Raw genomic sequence first — 26,647 nt, 5'->3', positions numbered from 1 at the left:
GGGACAGTGGGGATGGGAGGAGGGGGTGGGGACAGTGGGGAAATGGAGGAGGGGGTGGGGACAGTGGGGAAGGGAGGAGGGGGTGGGGACAGTGGGGAAGGGAGGAGGGGGTGGGGACAGTGGGGAAGGGAGGAGGGGGTGGGGACAATGGGGAAGGGAGGAGTGGGCGGGGACAGTAGGGAAGGGAGGAGGGGGTGGGGACAGTGGGGAAGGGAGGAGGGGGTGGGGACAGTGGGGAAGGGAGGAGGGGGGTGGGGACAGTTGGGAAGGGAGGAGGGGGTGGGGACAGTGGGGAAGGGAGGAGGGGGTGGGGACTGTGGGGAAGGGAGGAGGGGGGTGGGGACAGTGGGGAAGGGAGGAGGGGGTGGGGACAGTGGGGCAGGGAGGAGGGGGTGGGGACAGTGGGGAAGGGAGGAGGGGGTGGGGACAGTGGGGAAGGGAGGAGGGGGTGGGGACAGTGGGGAAGGGAGGAGGTGGTGGGGACAGTGGGGAATTGAGGAGGGGGTGGGGACAGTGGGGAAGGGAGGAGGGGGTGGGGACCGTGGGGAAGGGAGGAGGGGGTGGGGACAGTGGGGAAGCGAGGAGGGGGTGGGGACAGTGGGGAAGGGAGGAGGGGGTGGGGACAGTGGGGAAGCGAGGAGGGGGTGGGGACAGTGGGGAAGGGAGGAGGGGGTGGGGACAGTGGGGAAGGGAGGAGGGGGTGGGGACAGTGGGGAAGGGAGGAGGGGGTGGGGACAGTGGGGAAGCGAGGAGGGGGTGGGGACAGTGGGGAAGGGAGGAGGGGGTGGGGACAGTGGGGAAGGGAGGAGGGGGTGGGGGATCTTTACACATCCTGAGTCTCTCGTTCTGTGTCTCAGTCTCTCTTCAGGAACAGAATTCCTCAAAGTCAGCAGCGATGATGTGGGGCAGAGCCGATTTCTCACAGATAAAAAGATGATCTTTTCCACAATTGTCGTCAATCCAGCCGACTGTTTGGTCCCTGTAATCTTCACCGATTACGGCACAGTTTTCATTATTCTGAAAGTTATCTGGTTGTCCTTTCTGCCAATTCAAAGAACTGGGGAATATGGAAAAAATAATATCCATTAAAATCCCACAGAAATCCTGCACAAAATCTGAAACCGTCCTGTACCAATCCCAAACTAATCCCAGTGTCGGGCTCCCTCCTTTCATTTCCCCATTGCCCAGTGTAAATCCCCTAACAAATCCCACTCTCTCCTCATTGTCCTGTACCAATCCCAAACTAATCCCAGTGTCGGGCTCCCTCCTTTCATTTCCCCATTGCCCAGTGTAAATCCCCTAACAAATCCCACTCTCTCCTCATTGTCCTGTACCAATCCCAAACTAATCCCAGTGTCGGGCTCCCTCCTTTCATTTCCCCATTGCCCAGTGTAAATCCCCTAACAAATTCCACTCTCTCCTCATAGTCCTGTACCAATCCCAAACTAATTCAAGAAACCCACTCTTTCTGAATTGCTCTGCATCAAAGCCACTATCACATATCACAGAGCCGCTCATTCCCCACAACCCTTTCATAATCCCAAATTAATCCCACTGTCCCACGCTCTCCCCATAGCCCGGAATCAATCCCAAACTAATCCCACTGCCCCACTCTCTCCCTATGGCCCTGTGTCAATTCCAAACTGATCCCACTGCCACACTCTCTCCCCATAGCCCTGTATCAATCCCAAACTAATCCCAGAGCCCCACTCTCTCTGCACAGCCCTGTATGAATCCCAAATTAATACCACTGAGCCGCTCATTCCCAATAACCCTGTATCAATCCCAAACTAGTACCACTGCCCCACTCTCATCCACAGCCCTTTCACAATCCCAGACTAATCTCACTGCCCCGCTCTCTCTTTATAGCTCAGTATCAATCCCCAAACTGATCCCACTGCCACATTCTCTCCCCCTAGCCCTGTGTCAATCCCAAACTAACCCCACTGCCGCACACTCTCCTCATAGCCCTGTATCAATCCCAAACTAATCCCACTGTCCCCCTCTCCAGCCAAAACTCTGTATGAATCCTAAAGTATTCCCACTGCCTCGCATAGCCCGGTAAAATTCACAAATTCATCCAACACACTAACTTCCCATAAACCTGTATCAAATCCAAACTAATCGCACTGCCACACTCTCTCCTCATAGTCCTGCATCAATCCCAAACTGATCCCACTGCCCCAGTCTCTCCTCATAGCCCTGCATCAATCCCAAACTAAGCTCACTGTCCCACTCCAGCCTCATAGCGACGTATGAGGCAGCACGGTAACACAAGTGGATAGGACTGTGGCTTCACAGTGCCAGGGTCCCAGCTTCGATTCCCCGCTGGGTCACTGTCTGTGCGGAGTCTGCACATTCTTCCCGTGTCTGTGTGGGTTTTCCAGGTGCTCCGGTTTCCTCCCACAGTCCAAAGACGTGCAGGTTTGGTGGATTGGCCATGATAAATTACCCTCAGTGATCAGAAAGGTTTGGAGGGGTGATTGGGTTACGGAGATAGGGTGGAAGTGAGGGCTTAAGTGGGTCGATGGGCTGGATGGTCTTCTTCTGCACTGTATGTTTTATGTATCAAAACCAAACTAATCCCACTGTCCCGCGCTCTCCCCATAGCCCTGTATCAATCCCAAACTAATCCCACTGTCCCGCGCTCTCCCCATAGCCCTGTATCAATCCCAAACTAATCCCACTGTCCCGCACTCTCCCCATAGCCCTGTATCAATCCCAAAACTAATCCCACTGTCCCACATTCCACCCAAAATCCTGCTTGAATCCCAAACTAATCCAACTGTCCTGCTCACACCCCATTGCCTCTATCAATTCCAAGTTAATGTCACTGCACCGCACACTCCCCATGGTCTTGTATCAATCCTAAACTATTCCCTCTTTCACACTCTCTTCCCACAACCCTGTATCGATCTCCAAACCCATTCTGCTGCCCCACTCTGTCCCCAAAACCCAGTATTAATCCCAACCTAATGCCACTGCCCTACTCACATGGGAGCAGCATGTTAGCACAGTGGTGAACACTGTTGCTTCACAGTGCCAGGGTCCCAGGTTTGATTCGTGGCTGGGGTCACTGTCTGTGCGGAGTCTGCACGTTCTCCCTCTGTCTGCGTGGGTTTCCTCCGGCTGCTCCGATTTCCTCCCACAAGTCCCGAAAGACGTGGGGCGTCATTCTCCGACCCCCCAGAGGGTCGGAGAATGGCCGTTGGCCGCCGTGAATCCCGCCCCCGCCGGTTGCCGAAGTCTCCGATATTCGGAGACTTTCTCCCTTCCGGATGGGCTGAAGTCCCGTCGACGCGATGACCGTTCATGTCGACGTGAATCAAACCTCCTTTTCATCAGCGTGACCCTGTGCTCCAGGTTCACGCCGACCAGCGTGGAGGTGAGTGACGGCCTGGGGGGTTGGCTCTGGGCAGGCAATGGCGTGGCCGCACAGTCTGATTCCGTGAGGAGAGGTGTGTCTCGGGTTGTGTGTGTGTGTGTGCGGCGGGGGGGGGGCGGGGGGGGGTGGTTAGAGTAGGCTGGGCTCCGGGGGAGTGCCGGGAGGGGGGTCCGTGCCGGGGTGGAGGTTGGGGAGGGGGGTCCGTGCCGGGGTGGAGGTTGGGAGGGGTCCGTGCCGGGGATGGGGATGGGGGGGTCCGTGCCGGGGTGGAGGTTGGGGGGGGGTCCGTGCCGGGGGGGGGTGGGGGGAGGGTCCGTGCTGGGGAGGGGGATGGGGGGGTCCGTGCCGGGGTGGAGGTTGGGGGAGGGGGTCCGTGCCAGGGAGGGGGATGGGGGGTGGGTCCGTGCCGGGGTGGAGGTTGGGGAGGGGGGGTCCGTGCCGGGGTGGAGGTTGGGGAGGGGGGATCCGTGCCGGGGTGGAGGTTGGGGGGGGGGGTTTCCTGCTGGGGAGGGGGATGGGGGGGTCCGTGCCGGGGTGGAGGTTGGGGGGGGGGTCCGTGCCGGGGAGGGGGATGGGGGGGCCCATGCCGGGGTGGAGGTTGGGGGGGGGGTCCGTGCCGGGGAGGGGGATGGGTCCGTGCTGGGGAGCGGGATGGGGGGGTCCGTGCCGGGGTGGAGGTTGGGGGGGTCCGTGCCGGGGTGGATGTTGGGGGGGGGGGTCCGTGCCGGGGTGGAGGTTGGGGGGGGGGGTCCGTGCTGGGGAGGGGGATGGGGGGGTCCGTGCTGGGGTGGAGGTTGGGGGGGGTCCGTGCCGGGGAGGGGGTGTGGGGGGTCCGTGCCGGGGTGGGGGATGGGGGGGTCCGTGCCGGGGTGGAGGTCGGGGGGGGGGTCCGTGCCGGGGAGGGGGATGGGGGGGGCTCCGTGCTGGGGAGGAGGATGGGGGGGTCCGTGCCGGGGTGGAGGTCGGGGGGGGGGGTCCGTGCCGGGGAGGAGGATGGGGGGGGGCCGTGCCGGGGAGGGGGATGGGGGGTCCGTGCCGGGGTGGAGGTTGGGGGGTTGGTCCGTGCCGGGGAGGGGGATGGGGGGTGGGGTCCGTGCTGGGGAGGGGGATGGGTGGGGCGTGCCGGGGTGGAGGTTGGGGGGGGGGTCCGTGCCGGGGAGGGGGATGAGGGGGGGGTCCGTGCTGGGGAGGGAGATGGGGGGGTCCGTGCCGGGGTGAAGGTTGGGGGGGGGTCCGTGCCGGGGAGGGGGATGGGGGGGGGGGGTCCGTGCTGAGGAGGGGGATGGGGGGTCCGTGCCAGGGTGGAGGTTGGGGGGGGGATCCGTGCCGGGGTGGAGGTTGGGGTAGGGGTCCGTGCCGGGGAGGGGGATGGGGGGGGGGTGTCCGTGCTGGGGTGGATGTTGGAGGGGGGTGGAGGTTGTGGGGGGGGGGGTCCGTGCCGGGGAGGGGGATGGGGGGGGGGGCTCCGTGCTGGGGAGGGGGATGGGGGGGGGGTCCGTGCTGGGGTGGAGGTTGGGGGGAGTGGGGGGGGGGGTCCGTGCCGTGGAGGGGGATGGGAGGGCATGTGAGTTGGTCCACCTGGCCAGGTGCCAGCCTCCAACAGTTGGACCCATGCGGTCCATGCCACCTGGCTGGGGGGAGGAGGGGATATGGGCAATGATGACATGTCGTCGTTCCCCTCCCCCCACCAGGCCGTCATGTTTTCAGATCATCCAGCGATGTTGGCCGCCGTTGCGGCAGCCGCTCATGTCTATGTTGCCCTGGATGAGGAGGAGGAGCGTGCCAGAGAGGCGGCGCAGGCTGCTGCAGAAGAGCAGGCGGCAGCCGCCCAGGCTGGAGGGACACCTGACCGACAGGACGAGGAGGGGGAGGAGGACGTCGCGGCCCCACGGCAACGGAGGCATCCGAGGGCGCCCCGTGTGTACCGGCCCAGGCAGTCATACCAGGACCTCACGGACTGGGAATGCAGGAGGAGACTCCGGATGAGCCGGGAAACCGTGGCACACATCTGCCACCTGCTGGCACACCTGTCACCGCGTGGCACTGGCGGGGGATACCCTCTCCCCATGTCCGTCAAGGTTACGGTGGCTCTGAACTTTTATGCAACGCTGTCATTCCAGGCACCGAGTGGGGACCTGTCTGGCATATCGCAGACATCGGTGCACCGGTGCATCCGGGCAGTGACAGATGCCCTATATGCCATGGCGCACCGCTACATCCACTTCCCCGTAGACCGGGCCAGCCAAGATGACCGGGCCGTGGGCTTCTCTGCTGTGGCCGGGTTCCCCATGGTCCAGGGCGCGATCGATGGGATGCACGTCGCCGTGGGGCCACCTGCAGATAACAGGGCCGTGTTCACTAATAGGAAGGGGACCTATTCGATGAACGTACAGGTGGTCTGCGACCACCGCATGATGATCCTGCACGTCTGCGCCCGTCACCCAGGCAGTGTACACGACTCATTCGTGTTGTCGCGGTCATCCATCCCCGGCATGTACGAGGGACGCCATCCCCGGCTGAGGGGCTGGTTGCTGGGCGACAGGGGCTACCCATTGCGATCGTGGCTGATGACGCCTATACGGAGGCCACGCAATGAGGCGGAGAACCGCTACAATGATGCCCATGTAGCGACAAGGGGAGTGATAGAGAGGTGCTTTGGCGTGCTGAAGATGCGTTTCAGGTGCCTGGACCTCTCTGGGGGCGCCCTCCAGTATCGGTCAGATAGGGTCGGCCGCATCATTGTGGTGTGCTGCGTCCTGCACAACATAGCCCAACAGAGGGGCGATGTGCCGCAGGCAGAGGAGGGCAGAGTGGAGGAGCAGCAGGAAGAGGTGCAGTCCTCCCCAGATGAGGGGGATGGGGGTAATGGTCAGGGCAGACGGGGTAGACACAGGCGGGTGGCTGTCCACCGTTACCGGCTGGCCCAGCGGGCACGGGCCAGACTGATAGACGCCCGCTTCACTGACTAGATGGGCGTGGGAATCGGGTAGTATGGCCACAGACCGCACACCATGGCAACAGCCGACCACCCACACCCCCCACCCATCCACCCACCCAGCACCCTCCCCCCCCTCCCCAACCCCACACACCCCACCCGCATGCACACCCCCCCCCCACCCCATTGCCGATCCACCTGCGGCACAACGGGCCGGGCTCACACAGTTGTGGGTGGACGCGTGTCTATCGCAGGCCATGGAGGATGATGACAACCCGCCCTGCGGTGAGCTCCTGGCTCTACATCGTTGGACTATGTCTGACCCATGGCCACAGTACCACCATCCACCCGGACCATCCCTGCATGCGGCTGTGACACTGCAGCGCACGGTCCCGTCCTCTGCCCGGGGGATGTTGATGGCGGCCCAGGGGGAAGGGGGCAGACTCACCTGGGGCTGAGGTAAGACCACCCCTCACACACACACTTGCGCTCAACGTACATGACACCCCCGCACACTTTGGACAGAGCACAAAGGCAGCTTCTGTAGGTGTAACATTGACTTTAATAACCAAAGGAGTTCATGCACGTGCCCTAGCCCCTAAAACTCATCTGTGCCCTGCAACCGTGCCAACTTACTCAGTGTCTAATTGTTTGGCCTTACGGGCCCTTTGACTACGTCTACGTGGTTCCCCAGACGGTGCAGCAGAACTGGAGGTGGACTCCTGTGATTCCTGCCCTCTGACACTGGATCCCTTTGGTGGCCGTTTCCTGGGGCGTCCTGGCCTAGATGGGCCAGGCTGCGGCCCGGGCGACTGGGATGGTGAGCTGCCAGCCTGTCCTGCCCGTTGCCCACCTGATGCACCTGGGACGGAAGGGGGGGAGTCCGAGGTGTCGCGGTGTACCGGGACCTCCCCTACAGAGGGAGCCGGGACGGACCACACCACCTCCTCCTCCTCTCTCGGGGTGCCCGATGGCCCCCAGGCCTCTACATGGGTGGGGGATGGAAACGGACTGGCCATCCGATGCCCCCCCAACATCTGGCGCTGCCAGTCCTGGAGGCCCGTGCTGGTATCGACAGGGGTCTGCAGGTATGCAGCCATGGAGCCCAGGGGGTTGGCAAACCGTGTCTGTGACAGTGCAACGCCGGCTCGCACATGGCCACTGGCGCCGATGCCCTCAGCAATGGCCTGCAGAGACTGGGCCATGGCCTGCAGAGACTGGGCCATGGCCTGCTGAGACTGGGCCATGGCCTGCAGAGACTGGGCCATGGCCTGCTGAGACTGGGCCATGGCCTGCTGAGACTGGGCTATGGCGTTGAGCGCCTCTGCCATCTGGCGCTGGAACTGGCTCATGGCCTCCTGTGAGAGGGCAGCCATTTCCTGGGCCACAGACGCCGCCTTCACGGAAAGCCCCAAGCCTCGCAAACCGTTCCCCATGTCTGACACCATCGCACCCATTGCCTCCACCGCGGACGCCACCCGTGCGGTGTCGGCCTGGGTGGCACGCATGACCGGCACCACTCCCAGCTCCTGGACGCGGGTGGACTCCTCCACCTGTGACCGCAGCCGCCGCAAGCCGCCCGTCACCCTCTTCGCTCGTCTCCGGGTCGGTGGTTGCATCGGATCTATGTGTGGGTGTGGTAACTCCAGGAACCCGGGATCCATCTGGGCGGCAGATGTTCGCTTGGGCTGGGCTGCCCTCCGACCGCCCGGACCCTCTGCTGCTCCTACCTCCACCTGCTGTACCGGGACGGCTGTGTTGTGCGCACCATTGAGTGTACCAGACGCCTCATCACTAAAGTGCCCAACCGTGGTGAGTGTTTCTGCGATGGTGGAGGGTGTTGGTGACAGCAGTGGCGTTGTGTCGTGCTCTTCGCCCACTCTGAGTCCATGGCACTTTGGGGTGGGGGTTCGTCTCCACCCATCCACTCTGAGTCACTGTCCGGTATTTCGTCTTCCTGGGTAGTGCTGTCCCGGGTACTACTGTCCCGGGTGGTGGTGTCCCGGGTAGTGGTGTCCTGGGTAGTGGTGTCCCGGGTAGTGGTGTCCTGGGTAGTGGTGTCCTGGGTAGTGGTGTCCCGGGTAGTGGTGTCCTGGGCAGTGGTGTCCTGGGTAGTGGTGTCCTGAGTAGTGGTGTCCTGGCTCGGATGTGACGGGGGCCTGTGGCTGCCTCCCTCGTCGCTGGGTGGTCGCTCCCGCACGTGACGGGGGTGTCGTCTCCCTGTTGCTCCAGGTCTCTCCATCTCCCGTGGTGTGCGAGGGGCATCCTGCGGGCGTCGCATGCTGGAGGGTGCGGGTCTCTCCGTCTCCCGTGGTCTCCGAGGGGCATCCTGCGGGCGTCGCATGCTGGAGGGTGCGGGTCTCTCCGTCTCCCGTGGTCTCCGAGGGGCATCCTGCGGGCGTCGCATGCTGGAGGGTGCGGGCCTCTCCGTCTCCCGTGGTCTCCGAGGGGCATCCTGCGGGCGGTCTGCATCTGCGGGGATGGGTGCCTGGACGTTTGGTCCTGCGATACACAATGAAGCATGCATGGTTAGACATCAGGCAGTGATCAGGTGATACGGGGGAGGGGGCTATAGGGGAGGGGGGATATGGGGACGGGCTGTCGGTGGCTCACTTGCTAGTACGCCCCCGACCTCTGCATCAGCAACCTCCCGGTCCTCAGGTCCGCCAGCCAGTTCCAGGGCCCTTTCCTGGTGTTCGGTCAGTGGCCTCTCATCAGCGGGGCCTCCTCCAGTCCTCACATGCTCCCTATTGTTGTGTGCGCGCTTTTCCTGTGGGGGGGGGGGGGGGTGGCAGGGGTAAAAGGCAACAGTGTTAGGCAGGTATATGAATGCACGCCATCGGTTGCGCGTGCATTGCAGAGGTTAAGGTTAGGGCTGGATTCACTTGGGGATATGGTTGAAATATGGGGGAGGGGGGATATGGGGAAGAGGGATATGGGGGAGGGGAGGATATGGGGGAGGGGGGATATGGGGAGGGGGATATGGGGGAGGGGGGATATGGGGGAGGGGGGATATGGGGGAGGGGGGTATGGGGATATGGGGAGGGGGGATATGGGGGATATGGGGGAGGGGGGATATGGGGGAGGGGGGATATGGGGGAGGGGGATATGGGGGAGGGGGGATATGGGGAGGGGGGATATGGGGAGGGGGGGTATAGGGGAAGGGGGATATGGGGAGGGGATTTGGGGGAGGGGGGATATGGGGGAGGGGGGATATGGGGGAGGGGGATATGGGGGAGGGGGATATGGGGGATATGGGGGAGGGGGGATATGGGGGATATGAGGGAGGGGGGATATGGGGGAAAGGGGGGATATGGGGGAGGGGGGGTATGGGGGAGGGGGGATATGGGGGGGATATGGGGAGGGGGGATATGGGGGGGATATGGGGAGGGGGATATGGGGGAGGGGGTTATGGGGGAGGGGGGATATGGGGGAGGGGGGATATGGGGGAGGGGGGATATGGGGGATATGGGGGAGGGGGGATATGGGGGAGGGGGAATATGGGGAGGCTCACCCTGCCTGCTCTGACGAGGTTGTTCACCTTCTTGTGGCACTGGGTGCCTGTCCGTGGTGTCAGTGCCACAGCGGTGACGGCCTCTGCCACTTCCCTCCACAGACGCCGGCTGTGACGTGGGGCAACTCTGCGGCCATGCCCGGGATACAGGGTGTCCCTCCTCTGCTCCACCGCGTCCAGGAGCGCCTCCACATCGCGTGACTCGAACCTCGGGGCTGAGCGACGGCCAGCCATCCAGTCGGGTGTTGCGGTCGGGTGTTCCGGTCGGGTGGGGGGGAGCAGCGCGGCCTTATGAGCCGTCACGCCATGCGGCACGTATGACGCTGCACGGCGTGAACCACTGCGCAAGCGCGGATCCCGTTACGTCGCTGCTAGCCCATTTCGGGCCGGAGACTATCGACCCATTTTTCCGACGTGACGCAAGTCGCATTTGCGCCGTTTTTTGCACCGGTCGGCGGACTTTCCGCCGATAACGGAGAATTTCGCCCATGCTGTTAGGTGAATTAGATATTCTGAATTCTCCCTCCATGTACCTGAACAGGCACTGGAATGTGACAACTAGGGGCTTTTCACAGTAACTTCATTGCAGTGTTAATGTAAGCCTACTTGTGACAATAAAGATTATTATTCTTATTACTACCTCCTCATAGCCCTGTATCAATCCCAAACTATCCCAATGTCCCACTTTCTTCCCATAGCCCTGTATCAATCCCCAACTAATCCCACTGTCCAACCCTCGTGCCATAGCCCTGTATCGATCCCCAACTAATCCCACTGTCCAACTCTCGTGCCATAGCCCTGGATCAATCCCCAACTAATCCCACTGTCCAACACTTGTGCCATCGCTCTGTATCAATCCAAACTAATCTCACAGCACCACTCTCCCCATAGCCCTCTAAATATCCCAAACTGATACATTTGTCCCACTCTCTTGCCCTTTATCAATCCCAAAGTAATCAAACTTCCTCGCTCTCTCCCCATAGCCCCGTATTAAACACAAATTAATCCCAGTGCCTGCTGTCTTCTTTTAGCCCTGTATCAATCCCCAAATTAGACCCGCTACTCCACTCTCTCCCCATGGCCATGCATTAATCCCAAACTAATCCCACTGCCCAACTTTCTTCCCATAGCAGTGTATCAATCCCAAACTAATCCCACTGCAACACGCTCCCTGCATGGTCATGTATCAATCCCAAATTAATCCCGCTGTCCCGCTCTCTTCCCATAGCCCTGTATCAAACAAACTAATCCCACTGTCCCACTCTGTCTCCAATTCCCTTTATACATCCGAACTGAATCCAACTCTCCCACTCTCTCCCCATAGCCCTGCGACAATCCGCTAAAAATCCATTTGTCACACTGTCTCCCCATAGCCCGATATCAGTGCCAAACTAATCCTCCTGCCCCATCCTCTTCCCATTGACCTGTATCAATCCCAAACTAACCCCCTGCCCCACTCTCTCGCCAAGGCTCTGTATCAATCCATCAACTAATCTCACTGACCCAGTGACTCCCAATAGCCCTGTATAGATTCCAACCTAATCCCACTGTCCCACTCACTCCCCATAGGCCTGTGGCAATCCCAGAACTAATCCCATTGTCCATCTCTCTCTGCGTGGCCCTATATCAATCCAAAGCCTAATCCCAGTGTGAGGATAATTTTGTAAAACCTTTTGGCTGTATGCGTCCCTTTCTTTTATCCCCGTCCTGTACCTGCTTTGATCTACAATCTTCTGGTTAGCTGCTGCAACCTTGCTGTGCCATTTGGTATTTCTGTTAAACTACAGACTTTAGGCAGAGCTGAAACGCCCCTGTCCTGTTGAACCTGGCCCCGACGTCCTCTCTCGGTTCTGTGGCAGAACCTGTGACATGGTCTGATAGACTTGGCAAGCAGCTAATTGGTGTGTATAGGATTCTCAGCCAGCTCCTATCAATGCCTGTGGTTGGTGAAGCCAGTCAGAAACTTTCAGGAAAGAAGGCGGATCCTCTGGAGAGTTACATTTTGTTCAGTCCTGTGAAGAATGCTAGCGAGCAGGAATCTTCAGGAATCTCTCTCCTTCTCTCTCTCTGCCAGATGATTTTAAGAGGCATTCTAGCCAAATCTGTGAAGACTTTTTGATTAAGGCACATACTAAGCCATCAGAACAGGGAGAGAGATCTTGAATGTGAAAGTGCAAACTATTTTCCTGAAGGTCAATAACTTACGAACTGTGTGCATCAGGGGCTGGGTAGAGTTCAAAATTAATGCTTAAACTGAGAATATTCTTTAAAGTGCAGCCAGAGTTCTGATGTTGAGTTCAAAGGAATATCAAGCTATGTTTACCCAGTAATGGATCGGTAGCAATCTCCCAGGGAGGCAATATCTCCATCTGGTGGGGGAAGAACAGAAGTGCACTGATCTGAACAGCATGATCCTAGCTAGCTCCATCTGTTGGCTGATTGGCGGAATTGCACCGACCTGGCACTCTTGGGTAAACTGCCATCTGGTGGTCGAAGAAGGGAATTGAGCCAACCTGAACCTCTTGAGTAAATCTATTTGGATTTGGATTTTGTTTATTGTCACATGTATCAAGGTACAGTGAAGAGCATTTTTCTGCGAGCAGCTCAACAGATCATTAAGTACATGAAAAGAAAAGGAAATAAAAGAAAATTAGGTACTCTAAATTAATGAAAAAAGGCTTTTTCTCTTTCAAAAGAGATACTGGTTTTGCGTCTTTGGATAAAGTCATCTCCTTTTCCTCGCCAAAGGTAGCCAAACAATTTTAAGAGAAACAGGGGCTACCTGTTGCAGTTAGCCCCTGAAATGCCGACTGAAGGGCAAACGGGAGCTAGGAAGACTCACTGGGCAGTAGAGGACCTACAGAAAGAGATGTTGATGGCTGTTGAGATTGTTTAATCTGACCATGGTGGTGACCCAGTTCCCGAGCATTTTCAGATACAAGGTGACCATATGGCTGAGGAATTAGACAAGAGCGTTAACTTTGACTTTGGTTCTGATTATGAGGTGCTGGGAGACAATTGTTGCAAGAACCTTGGTGAGGAGGAGGAGTCGGACAAAGGTTTTGACTTCTACCTAGGTGCTGGTTATGAAGTGTTGGTGAATAGTTCTTGTAAGAGTGATAGTAGGGAGGAGAGCCAGACGACAGTCTTGACTTTAATCTCGGGTCTGACTATGATGCGATGATAGACAGTTGTTCCTGAGTAGACTCGTCACCAATTGAACTTGGACCACTGGCAAACAATTCTTCCAAAGCTAGTAAAGGATCGAGTAACCTGGAGGAGGTAGGTGAACTGGACTTGCCAAAAGGTAAATTGTTACCGCTGTTTCTGATAACCCCATTGCCATTCCCTTCAGGTGAAAGGAGTTCCCAGAGCAGCTACTCTGAAGGAAAGTTTACCTGACCGCCCAGCGTCAATTAGTCAGTAGGAGCACAGTCAGGACTGGGCAGTGACACCAAGCGAGCGGCTGGTCGGCCTACATCACTTTGAAGGTTTACAGCCTCTTCTCGTGTCGCAGAGGTTGATAGCCAGGAAGGTGAAGTTGTTGCTATCAATCCTTTTTGGGAGTTAAGGGAAAGGTGGTTGACAAATCCTGTAGTGGTTCTGCAATCACAGAGGAAAGAAAAAACCCAGGCTGGTCGTCGAGTCAGTGATGTCCCATCCTCTGATTCTGAAAGGGCAGGTGCAGGGGGTGGTGACGAAAACTCCGCTGAGGAGGTAAAAGTTATCACCCCGGGAATAGTGTCTGTCGAGTCAATTAACTCTGAGGGACCGACCCCTCAACAGCCCTTGTTGCTGAAGGGGGCCCTGTGAAGACCAAGAAAAAATGTAAGACCAGGTGGTTGAAAAGACTCTATTGGTTACCAGTGAACCCACTAATTCATTCAGCGTTGACAACTCTCCTTGTTGTATATTTGTAGGAAACCCTCAACATTTGTGTATAAGTTCTTCAGACAATCAGGAAGGCTCATTCGCGTTACCTGAGGAACAGCAAGAAGCAGGTTTAGAGCAGGTGCGTAAGGCATGTCGACAAGTTGTAGGGAAGTACCAGATGGCACTCCGTTAACTACCCATGGGGTGGATCTCACAGCGTTTGAACCACCTCCATCTCGACGACAGCCACAGAGACTGGCTCAGTTAGAAAATGAGGAGCGATGCATGTTGGACATGTTACAGGAACACGCAAACCTGTTGTGCTCTACGGAATGCCAAGGAGAGTCTAGGAAGCCGATGAACATGTTGGGAGGATGAATGGGTGCTGTCCGGCCCAGGCGTTTCTGAACTGTTAACTACTTGCGTTTACAGAGACATTTGAAACCCAGAATGTGAGAGTTGTTATTGCAATTGTCTGTTGTGAAGACTGGATATCTATTTCTGGGAGGCAATAATGTGAGTGCAAGTATTTTATTGTGTGTTAGAAGTCAAATTGCGCTAATGCTGAAATTGGGCAGGGGATTGTGTTGGAGCTAGTTTAGACAGGTATGTGTGTGTGTTGTGTGTATTGCATATCTCATAATGAAACATCCGTGTCCTGACATTTCATTAATTTGGTGGGGCGAGGGGAGGTATGTTAGGATATTGTTGTAAAACCTTTTTTCTGTCCCGTGTCCCCTTTTTTATCCCATCCTGCTACCTGCATTGATTTACAGTCTCCTGGTTAGCTGCTACAATCTTTGTGAGTCTTTCGGGATTTCTGGTCAACTACAGATTTTAGGAAGAGCAGGAACCCCACCCTTAATTGCTGAGTGGCAATGATCTCAGTCACCTAAAGCCTGATTAGTGGAAAAAAGTGCAAATTGTATTCTTCTGTTTGAAGCTTAAGTAGTGTGAGTCATCTTAGTTTAGCTGGGTTCTATATAAGAGACAGGTAGAAAAGTGCACACTCAGTATGCTTGCAAACAGTGAAATCAACACATCCTGAGTGAGGCAGCCAGAGTGGTAATTGTAATTTGGTAATTTGGAGCAGTGTGGAAGGAGGTGCTTTTCCCCTTTTGTTTTGTTTTCTTCTTCTGGCGTTGTAACTGTTAATCTGCAGGGAGAAATCCAGAGTGCATCCTGGGAAGGTAAGTGATACAAATACCTTTTCAAATTGTGGAGGGGGAGAAAACTGAAGTGAAATCACAGTAAAGCTGTGACCTGATTGGCTGGGAGTAAATCTGCTAAATTTGAAAAAAAAACATTGAAAAAAAAACTAATTAAAACTTATCAATAAACTAGGTAGAGGATTACTAAACCTGAGGGCAGAGATTAGTATTTAGCATTTAATTTTACAGTAAAAATCTCGCGTCAGGGCCATATAGTTAATTGTAACTCAAACTAACAATAATTCAAGTGTTTATTTGAAATTAATTAACTCGTGCTGAAATGTCACTCAGCGGGGTGCAGTGCTCCAACTGTGAGATGTGGCAAATCTGTGACGCTTCCAGCATTCCGGTCGACTACATCTGCAGCAGGTGTAGCCAATGGCAACCGGTGACAAGTGGTGTCCTGCAGGGTTCAGTGTTGGGGCCACAGCTGTTCTCTTTATATATTAACGATCTAGATGACGGGACTGGGGGCATTCTGGCTAAGTTTGCCCGACGATACAAAGATAGGTGGAGGGACAGGTAGTATGGAGGAGGTGGGGAGGCTGCAGAAAGATTTAGAGAGTTTAGGAGAGTGGTCCAAGAAATGGCTGATGAAATTCAACGTGGGCAAGTGCGAGGTCTTGCACTTTGGAAAAAAGAATAGAGGCATGGACTATTTTCTAAACGGTGACAAAATTCATAATGCTGAAGTGCAAAGGGACTTGGGAGTCCTAGTCCAGGATTCTCTAAAGGTAAACTTGCAGGTTGAGTCCGTAATTAAGAAAGCAAATGCAATGTTGTCATTTATCTCAAGAGGCTTGGAATATAAAAGCAGGTGATACTTCCTCTCCCCCTAAGTCTGTAGCACTGTAACAAGCCCCAATTAATCCCACTGTCTGACCCCCCCTCCCCCCGCCCCCCCCCCCCCCCCCCCCCACACACACACACACACCCCCCATAGCTCGATACTAATTCCACAACACCACTGTCTCCCCACTGCCCTGATTCAATCCTGAACTAATCCTACTGCCCCGCTCCCTCCACATAGCCATGTATCCACTTGCCTGGATGGGTGCAGCTCCAACAACATTCAAGAAACTCGACACCATCCAGGACAAAGCAGCCCGCTTGATTGCTCTGCCGTCCACTAACTTTTAAATCCTCCACCACCGACGAACAGTGGCAGCCATTGTACCATCTACAGGACGCACTGCAGGAATTCAATAACATTTCTAAGACAGCGCCTTTGAAACCCACAATCACTACCATCTGGAACAGGGGTATCAGCTACCTGGGAACCCAACACCTGGAGGTTCTCCTCCAAGTCACTCACCACCCTGACTTGGCAATATATCGCCGCTCCTTCACAGTCGCCGGGGCAAAATCCTGGATTTACCAGTCTAACAGCACAGTGGGTGTACTTGTACCTCAAGAACTGCAGCAATTCAAGAAGCAACTGACCACATCTTCTGAAGGGCAAATAGGGATTGGTAATAAATGCTGGCCGAGTCAGCAACACCCACATTCTCTAAATGAGTTTTTAACAGTCAATCCCAAACTAATCCCACGCTCCCTCCCCATCGTCCTGTATCAATTCCAAACTAATCCCACGCTCTCTCCCCATTGCCCTGTCTCAATCCCAAACTAGTCCCACTGCCCCACTCCCTCCCCATAGCCCTGTGTAAATACACAAACTAATTCCATTGCCCCACTTTCCCCCAATATCAATCCCAAAACGAATCCCGCTGCCCTACTCTCATCTCATAGCCCAGTAGCAATCCCCAGCTAATCACATTATCCTACCACCTCCCCATGACTCTGTATCAATCCCAAACTAATCCCACTGCTCCACTCTCGCCACAAAACCCTGTATCATTCCAAAAACTAATAATAATCTTTATTTGTGTCACAAATAGGCTTATATTAACACTGCCCCTAGTCACCACATTCCGGCGCCTGTTCAGTTACACGGAGGGAGAATTCAGAATGTCTAATTAATCGAACAACACGGCTTTCAGGACTTGTGGGTGGAAACTGGAGCATCCGGAGGAAACCCACGCACACATGGGGAGAATGTGCAAACTGCGCACAGACAGTGACCCAAGCCGGGAATCGAACCTGGGTCTCTGGTGCTGTGAAGCAACAGTGCTAACCACTGTGCTACCATGCCACTCCAATCACACTCACACCCCCTCACCCCATAGCCCTGTATCAATCCCAAACTAATCCCGCTGCCCCTCTCTCTCCTCATAACCCTGTATCAATCGCAAAATAATCCCACTATCCCACCACCTCCCCACAGTTCAGAATCATTCCCAAACTAATCCCACAACACCACCCTCTCCCCATAGCCCTGTATCTATCCACAAACTCATACCACTGCACCGCTACCTCCCCATAGACCGGTATAAATCCTTAAACAAATCCTACTGTTCCACTCACTCCCCACAGATCTGTATTTATCACAAATTATTCCCACAGCACCGTGTTCTCCCCATAATCCCGTATCAATCCGAAAATAATCCCACTGCCCCCTCTTTCCCCATCGTCCTGATCAATTTATAAACTAATCCCAATGCCTCACTCTCATCCCACAGATCTGTGTCAATCCCAAAATAATCCTAATGCATCGTGCTCTCCCTTTGGTCCTGTCTCAATCCCAAACGACTTCCCGCGCTCTCCCCATAGCCCTGTTTCAATCCCAAATTAACTCACTGCCCTACTAACTCCACAAAGTCCTGAATCAATCCCAAACTTATCCCACTGCACCGCACTCTCCCCATAACCTTGCATCAAACTCAAAATAATCCCACTGACCCCCTCTCTTCTCATTGCTCGGGATCAATCCCAAACTGTTCTATCTGTCGCACTATCCCAAATTAATCCCAATGCACCACACTCTCCCCATCATCCTGTATCAATCCCAAATTAATCACACTTCCCCGCTCTCTCCTCATACCCTGTATCAATCACAACTTGATCCCACTGTCCCGCTCTCTCCCCACAGCCCTGTCTCAATCCCAAACTAATGCCCCCACCATGCTATCTCCCTATAGACATGTATCAATACTCAAACTAAACCCACTGTCTCACTCTCTCCCCATTGTCCTTGTGGCCATCTAAAATGGCCACCTGCAAAGGATAATGGGAATTGTGGTCAGGTTGGGACACACACGATACACAACCCCTGTGTATTGTGCAGAGGAAACCAGACCTACGCAGACACTTGCACCTGCTAAAGGTCAATCACCGACCTCCCCAGGACAATGGGACTCAGATTGAAACATAACAGTAGTAACAGACTCGGGGGCACCGATTCACCTTATTTGGGAGTGCATACATGCAGGGGCGGATCTACTATGAAACTAATGAAGCTTAAGCTTCAGGGCCCCTAATCCCGGAGGGGCCCAAGAAGCGACTTTAGTCCACATTGCTTAAAATGTTGGAGTCTACTGTCTGAGAACGGGTTATTAAAAAATAATATTATTAATAATACAGTGTAATTCAATACAAAATAATAGTAAAAATAATTAAAAGGTTATTAAAGTAACATGTAGGCTAGGCGTAAACGTAAAAACGTTCAAATTAAGGATGTTTCATTCTAAATATATTTAATATAAAATAATTATAAATAATTTAAAACACTATTAACATTTATGACAGAATTACAAACAGTCGATGACATGTCGTAACAAAAAAGGGGAGCTTTTGAAAAGGTAATCAAAATGCTAACGTGAATTTTCAACGTGATAGCACTCGTGATAGCGATCTAGAAAATATTTTTTTTCAATAAAGTGTTCATAAGGTACAATATTTAATTACCCCTACTCAAAAATAAATGTTATATTTAGAAAGTAAGGTAAGTAATAAAGGTGAAATAGTGTTAGATTAGCCTAAGCCTATTGTTTTTATGAAGAGATGAACGGAAGGTAGGCTACGACTGCATAGCCCAGGCTAATACTATTTTACACGTATTTATGAAAAAGTAATAAAAGGGTGAATTTGTGTTAAATTACAGGTGTTTATTATGAAAACTGTTCAAATAATGATAAAATTGTGTTACATTACCTTAGCCTATGAGTTTTGGTGGCCTAGCCTTGCCTAACTTAGTCTAGTCTAGCGTAGGCTAGCTTGAACATAGCCCAGTTTAGCCTATTTAGCTTATTTATTATAAATCTTAAAAAATGGCGCTTTACTTTCTGAGAAGGGTTTTTTAAAAAAAAACTTTCTCAGAAAGTAGACCTAAAATGTTTTCCTTTCAAAACATGCGACAATAGTCGCACGACTCAAATTGATTAATTTTTTGTTGTATATATTTCAACAATCTCAAAGTTTGAGAGGCAGTAGCACAGATGTTGTAAAGGTGGAGTGTCACGGGAAGTTGGCTGTTCTGCTGTGGCTAATGTAATTTTTTGCAAAGAATTTATACCACAAGTTTGTAAATCTGGAATATGCTATTTTAACAGTCATTTGGGAAGAAGTGCTGGAGCGTTTCAACAAAACATGTAAGAAACTCCAAACCCCTGGTTTTGATGTATTTGAAGGTTATCTTCTGCTATCATCTTTACTTTCGTTTGTTGAAGAACTCAGCGAAAATTCAGCCGATAGGGTTGCACACTATGAATCAGAAGCAAAGGTTTGTGTGAAGATATCACCTCAAGTTATTCTGATGCTTCCAAACGCATTGTTACAAGGAGATTTTCAGATGGAACAAGTGGTATTGCTTCTTTGAGAGGAGCTGACAAATTTAGGATAGAAGTTCTGTATCAACTCTATGACTGCTTGACAATCCAGTTACGCAAGAGGATTGACCCATGTGAGCAGATTGCGAAAAGGTTCAAGTTCCTCTCAGAATTGGTGAACAATTCTGAAATTGATGAGGACAGTATTAAACTTATAATATCGTATTACAAAGATGATATTGACCACAAATTAGTAAACGAGGGTTATCAGTTCAAAGAATATTTGCACCTCAGGAAATCCCAGAACACAGAAGAAAACACGCCATCTAAAATGCAATGCGCAGAAGTTCTTCAGCTTATTTGTGAGCAACACCTAATTGAAGTGTTCCCCAATATTACTACTGCGCTTAAGCTGTACTTGACAATGCCTATCATGACCTGTGAAGCAAAAAGGAATTTTTCAAAGCTATTCTTTATAAATAACAAATTTCGGTCTACCATGACTGAAGAGCGCTTAAATTCTTTATGCATATTGTCTCGAGAAAGTGACATTGCAAGGAAGCTCTCATATGACAAAACTGTACGTGAATATGTTGCTAGAAAAAACAGAAAAAAGAGTATTTTGTAAAATGTGCTTCATGTAGGATGGAATCTCATAGGTGTCTAAAATAAAAGACTATATTGACTGTGGTCTTTTCTATGTTTTATTTCATCATTCTATGATGCATCATGCATGTACATAACATTTCCCTAATTTTCATCCCCCCATAACTTGAAAACTTTCAGGCATAGGAAATTTTTATTCACACCAGTGACTTTGAAGTGTGAGATAATCCAGTACAGCAATTTTGATCAAAATCTGAGATGTCGTGGTTAAATGTTTAAAAAATTTGTGGTGATCTGTCCTGGAACAACCCTATTGAAGAAGATAACAGTGATTACCCAGACCTCGTTCAAGCTTCAGGGCACCAAAAATGTAGGTCCGCCACTGCATACATGCCTTGGACAATAACATCTGGGACCCGCCCAGCTATCAAGCTACCTGCCCCTAATTGGCCAGAATCGATTAGGATGATCAAAATTCTATCGACCCATTGGATCCTGAGTTGGGACCGCACAAAAGAGTGTGAAGGATCGGAGGATGTACTTCATAGAACATAGAACAGTACAGGCCCTTCAGCCCACGATGTTGTGCCGACCATTTATCCTAATCTAAGATCAACCTAATCTACAACCTTTCAATTTACTGCTGCCATGTGGCAGTCTAAGAGTCGCTTAAATGTCCCTAATTACTCTGACTCCACCACCTCTGCTGGCAGTGCATTCCACACACCCACCACTCTCTGTATAAAGAATATACCTCTGACATATCCCCTATACCTTCCTCCAATCACCTTAAAATTATGTCCCCTCGTGACAACCATTTCCACCCTGGGGAAAAGTCTCTGGCTATCCACTCTATCCATGCCTCTCATCACCTTGTACACCTCTATCAAGTCACCTCTCTGCCTTCTTCGCTCCAGTGAGAAAAGCCCTAGCTCCCCCAACTTTTCTTCATAAGACATGCCCTGCAGTCCAGGCAGCATCCTGGTAAATCTCCTCTGTACCCTCTCCGAAGCATCCACATCCTTCCTATAATGAGGCGACCAGAACTGGACACAATATTCCAAGTGTGGTCTAACTAGGGTTTTATAAAGCTGCAGCAAAACCTTGCGGCTCTTGAAATCAATCCCCCGTTAATGAAAGCCAACACAACATATGTTTTCTTAACAACCCTATCAACCTGGGTGGCAATTTTGAGGGATCTATGTACCTGGATCCCAAGATCCCTCTGTTCCTGCACACTTCCAAGAATCCCGCCTCTAACCCTGCATTCAGCATTCAAATTCGACCTTCCAAAATGAATCATTTCACATTTATCAAGGTTGAACTCCATCTGCCACTTCTCAGCCCAGCTCTGCATCCTGTCAATGTCCTGTTGTAACCTGCAACAACCCTCAACACTATCTACAACTCCCCCAACCTTCGTGCATTCAGCAAATTTACTAACCCACACTTCCACTTCCTCATCCAAGTCATTTATAAAAACCACAAAGAGCAGAGGTCCCAGAACAGATCCTTGCAGGACACCACTGGTCACCGACTTCTAGGCGGAATACTTTCCATCCACTACCTCTCGCTGTCTTCTTTTGGCCAGCCAATTCTGTATCCAGACAGCCAAATTTCCCTGTATCCCATGCCCCCAAACTTTCTGAATGAGCCTACCATGGGGAACCTTATCAAATGTCTTACTGAAATCCATATACACCACATCCACTGCCCGACCTTCATCAATGTGTCTAGTCACATCCTCAAAGAATTCAATGAGGCTTGTGAGGCATGACCTGCCCTTCACAAAGCCATGCTGACTATCTTTAATCAAATTATGTTTTTCGAAATAATCATAAATCCTATCTCTCAGAATCCTTTCCAATATTTTGCTCACCACAGACGTAAGTCTGATGGGTCCGTAATTCCCAGGGATTTCCCTATTCCCTTTCTTGAACAGGGGAACAACATTTGCCTCCCTCCACTCTACCGGTACTACTCCAGTGGAGAGTGAGGACGCAAAGATCATCGCCAACGGCGCAGCAATCTCCTCCCTCGCTTCCCGTAGTAACCTTGGGTATATCCCGTCAGGCCCAGGGGACTTAGCTATCCTGATGCTTTTCAAAATTTCCAGCACATCCTCCTTCTTAATATCAACCTGTTTGAGTCTATTAACCTGGTTCACACTGTTCTCATGAGCAACAAGGTCCCTCTCTCTCGTGAATACTGAAGCAAAATATTCATTTTGGGTCTCCCCCGCTCCTTAGACTCTAGGCACAAGTTCCCTCCACTATCTCTAATCGGCCTTACTCTCACTCTGATCATCCTCTTATTTCTCACATAAGTGTTGAACGCCTTGGGGTATTCCCCAATCCTTCGCACCAGGGTGTTTTCATGCCCCCTCTAGCTATCCTCAGGCCATTTTTGAGTTCCTTCCTGGCTACCTTGTAATGCTCTAGAGCCGAGTCAGATCCTTGCTTCCTCAGCCTTACATAAGCTTCCTTCTTCCTCTTGAATAGAAGATCCATTTCTCTTGTCATTCAAGGCTCCTTCACCTTACCATTCCTTCCTCGTCTCAGTGGGACAAAACTATCCAGTACTCACAGCAAGTGCTCCTTAAACAACCCCCATATTACTGTTGTGCATTTCCCCAAGAACAATTGTTCCCACTTTATGCTCCTCAGCTCCTGTCTAATATCAGTATAATTTCCCCTCCCACTATTAAATTAAATACCTTCCCATATTGTCTGTTCCTATCGCTCTTCATGACTACAGCCCTGTACCAATCCCAAACTAATCCCTCTGGACTAATTCTCCCCAGTGCCCTGTATCAATCCCAAACTTATTCCAGTGCCCCACTCTCTCCCCATCTCCCTGTATGCATTCCCAAACTCATGCCATTGCACTGCTACCTTCCCATAGACCGGTAGAAATCCCCAAACAAATCCTACTGTTCCACTCACTCCCCATAGATCTGTATTAATGACAAACTAATCCCACAGCACCATTCTCTCCCTATAACCCTGTATCAATCCGAAAATATTCCCACTGCCCTCTCCCCATAGCCCTGATCAATTTACAAACTAATCCCATTGCCATGCTCCCTCCCCATAGCCCTGTATCAATGACCAAACTAATGCCACAACCCCACTCTACCCTCATAACCTTATATTAATCCCGAACTAATCCCACTTCTGCATTCTCTCCATAAAGCCCTCTATAAATTCACAAACTTCTCCCATTGCCCCACTCGCCCTCTATCAATCCCCCAAATCATCCTGCTGCCACGCTCACTCCCCATAGCCCTGTATCAATCCCCAACTAATCCCATTCGACAGACTCTCCCCTGGCCCGGTATCAATCCCAAACGAATCTCACTGCCCCACCCTCTCCACATAGCTCTGTATCAATCCCCAAACTAATCCCACTGTTCCACATTCTCCCCATTTCTGTGTATCAATCCCAAAACTAATCCCACTGAACCGCTCCCTCCCCAAAATCCTGCATCAATCCCAAACTAATCCCACTGCCCCACTCTCGCCCATAGCGCTGAATCAATCCCCAAACTCACACCACTGCCCCGCTATCTCCCCATAGACTGGATCAAAACCCCAAACTAATCCTGTGGTGCCACTTTATCCCCATAGTCCTGTATCAATTCACAAACTAATCCCACTGCTCCATTCTCAATCCATATCCCTGTATCAATCCCAAACTAACCTCACTGCCCCACTCTCACCCCATATCCCTGTGTCAATTTGCAAGCTAATCCCATTACCCCACTCTCATCCCATAGATCTGTATCAATCCCAAACCAATCCCACTGCCCCACTCTCACCCTATATCCCTGCATCAATTCACAAAATAATCTCACTATCCCACTCTCATCTCAGAGATCAGTGTCAATTCTAAACTAATCCCACTGCCCCACTCTTGCCCATAGCCCCGTATCAATCCAAAACTAATCCCACAGCCCCACTCCCTCCACATAGCCCTGTATCAATCCTCAAACTAATCCCACTGCTCCACCTCCTCCCCATAACCCTGTTTCAATCTCAAACTCATACCACTGCCCCGCCATCTCCCATGGACAGATATAAATCCCCAAACTAATTCTACTGTTCCACTCACTCCCCATGTATCAATCCCAACATAATCCCAATGCATCGTGCTCTCCCCATGGTCCTGTGTCACGACACCATGGACGAGCGTGCGGTCAATTCCAGCCCCCCTGGGCCAGGGGTTGCAACATAAATTGAATTAACAAATTATTCTTATTAAGCTATCGAGATATTGGCCTGAGACTGCTGCAATGATATGCAGACACCAGATTTATAAAACGTGAACAAACTATTTATTAATAACAAGAGGAAAAGATGAATATTTGAAGAAATAACAGAATAATGATCTAACAATCTACCGAATCCCAAAACCCACCCTCCACCGAGACACACACAAGACAGACACACATACGACAGGAATGGAGGGGAAAGGTTTAAACTGAAAAGAGATTAATAGTTATGAGATTGTTCTTTGCTGCCAACATAGTTCTTTGTAGCCAGTGATCTCCTAATCATGTATCCAATCTGAAACTGCCGGTTGCAAAAAGTTGTCTAAATCAGCAGAGAGAGAGATTAAAGCTGCCTCATATCTGGTTCTCTTCACAGCACACACCCAAAACAATACGCCACTCTTCACAAGGTCCTCGTTCCTACTGGAACTTTCTGCCTGCCCCCACCAATCACAGGCCCCAATAGGAAATTGTACATTCTGATTGGCTCCTTGCCAAGTCTATCAAATCATCACCGGTTCTACCACAGAACCTAAAGAGGATGTCTTAGCATAATCATCACGATCGGGGTTCCAACTTTGCCTAAAATTTGGAATTTAAACAGAAATCCCAGAGGGTGCAGCAACATTGTCGCACATTAACCGGAGGACAGGCAGCAGGGAGGGGATAAAAAGGAAAATACAGGGCTGACAAAAGGGGTTATAAAACAGTATCTTAACACCTGTATCAACCCAAAACTAATCCCACTTCCCCACTCCCTTCCCACAGCCCCATATCAATCATAAAGTTATTAACCTGCCTTGCTCACTCAGTAACCCTGTATCACTACCCAAACTAATCCTAATGACCCACTCTTTTCCCATAGCCCGGTATCAATCCCCAAACTAATCCCACTGCCATGCTCCCTCTCCATAGCCGAGTATCAATTCCCACACGAATCCCGATGCCCCAGACTCTCTCCACAGCCTTGTTTCACACCCAAACTAATGCCACTGCTGCACTGTCTTCCCATCATCCTGTATCAATCCAAAACTAACCCCACTGCCTTGCTCTCTTCCCATGACCCTGTATCAAACCCAAACTAATCCCACTGCCTCACTCTCTCCCCATAGCCCTGTGTCAATACCAAATTAATCCCAAAGTCCCACTCTCTCCCCAAAGCCCTGTATCAATATAAAATTAATCACACTGTCTCACTCTGTCCTCATAGCCCTGTATCAATATCAAGTTAATCCTACTACCGTGCTCTCTCCTCATAGCTCTGCATCAATATAAAATTAATCCAGCTCTCTCCCCAAACACCCTTATCGATCCCAAATTAATCCCACTGCCCCACTCTCTCCCCAAAGGTCTTTATCAATCGCAAATTAATCCCACTGCCCCACTTTCTCCCCATAGCCCTGTATCAAGACCAAATTAATCCCACTGTCGCACTCTCGCCCCATAGCCCTGTACCAATCCCAGACGAACCCACTCTCCTGTTTTCTCACCTCGCTGTGCTCCCATCCACCCATTTCCATTTCCCTTCCTCAGCGCGATCCGTTAGTCCAATCCAATAATTTTCTTTCTTGTCCTTGACGGTTTTGATGATAAAATTCTGCAGGAGAAATAAAAATGGAATTTGAACAGTTTTTCTGACAGCCTCAATTCACACACACAGCTCTGTATTCGCACTGTACCTAGCCCTGTGTCGTACCTTTCCTGGGAGAGTTTGATGGGATCAGTGTAGAGGGAGCTTTACCCTGTATCTAACCCCGTGCTGTACCTGTCCTGGGAGTGTTTGATGGGGACAGTGTGGAGGGTCATTTACTCTGTATCTAACCCCGTGCTGTACCTGTCCTGGGAGTGTTTGGTGGGGACAGAGTAAAGTGCAATTTACTCTGTATCGAACCCTGTGCTGTACCAGTCCTGGGAATGTTTGATGGGGACAGTGTGGAGGGAGCTTTACTCTGTATCTAACCCCGTGCTGTACTTGTCCTGGAAATCTTTGATGCCGACAGTGTAGAGGGAGCTTTACCCTGTATCTAACCCCGTGCTGCACCAGTCCTGGGAGTGTTTGATGGGGACAGTGTAGAGGGAGTTTTATTCTGTACCTAACCCCATGCTCTGCCTGTCCTGGGACTCTTTGATGGGGACAGTGTAGAGGGAGCTTTAGCCTGTATCTAACACAGAGCTGTACCTGTCTT

The 26,647-nt window shown here is 51.8% G+C and overlaps 1 protein-coding gene across 1 annotated transcript in view; it reads right to left on the bottom strand.

Annotated features, from left to right (window-relative positions):
• Nucleotides 1-765: 765 nt before the first annotated feature.
• The window catches only part of LOC140392372 (CD209 antigen-like protein C), a 45,827-nt gene continuing 19,945 nt past the window's right edge, over nt 766-26,647 (bottom strand). Inside the window, exons 5-6 of the mRNA XM_072477669.1 lie at nt 25,952-26,058; nt 766-1,057 (exon numbers count right to left, since the gene is read on the bottom strand). Coding sequence (XP_072333770.1) covers nt 865-1,057; nt 25,952-26,058 — 300 coding nt within the window. The 3' untranslated portion in view covers nt 766-864. The remainder of the gene's footprint in view (nt 1,058-25,951; nt 26,059-26,647) is intronic.

Source organism: Scyliorhinus torazame, chromosome 16, assembly GCF_047496885.1.
Source record: "Scyliorhinus torazame isolate Kashiwa2021f chromosome 16, sScyTor2.1, whole genome shotgun sequence".
NCBI lineage: Eukaryota > Metazoa > Chordata > Chondrichthyes > Carcharhiniformes > Scyliorhinidae > Scyliorhinus > Scyliorhinus torazame.
Note: the sequence above shows the minus strand (reverse complement) of the source record. Positions and strands in the feature narration are given on the sequence as shown.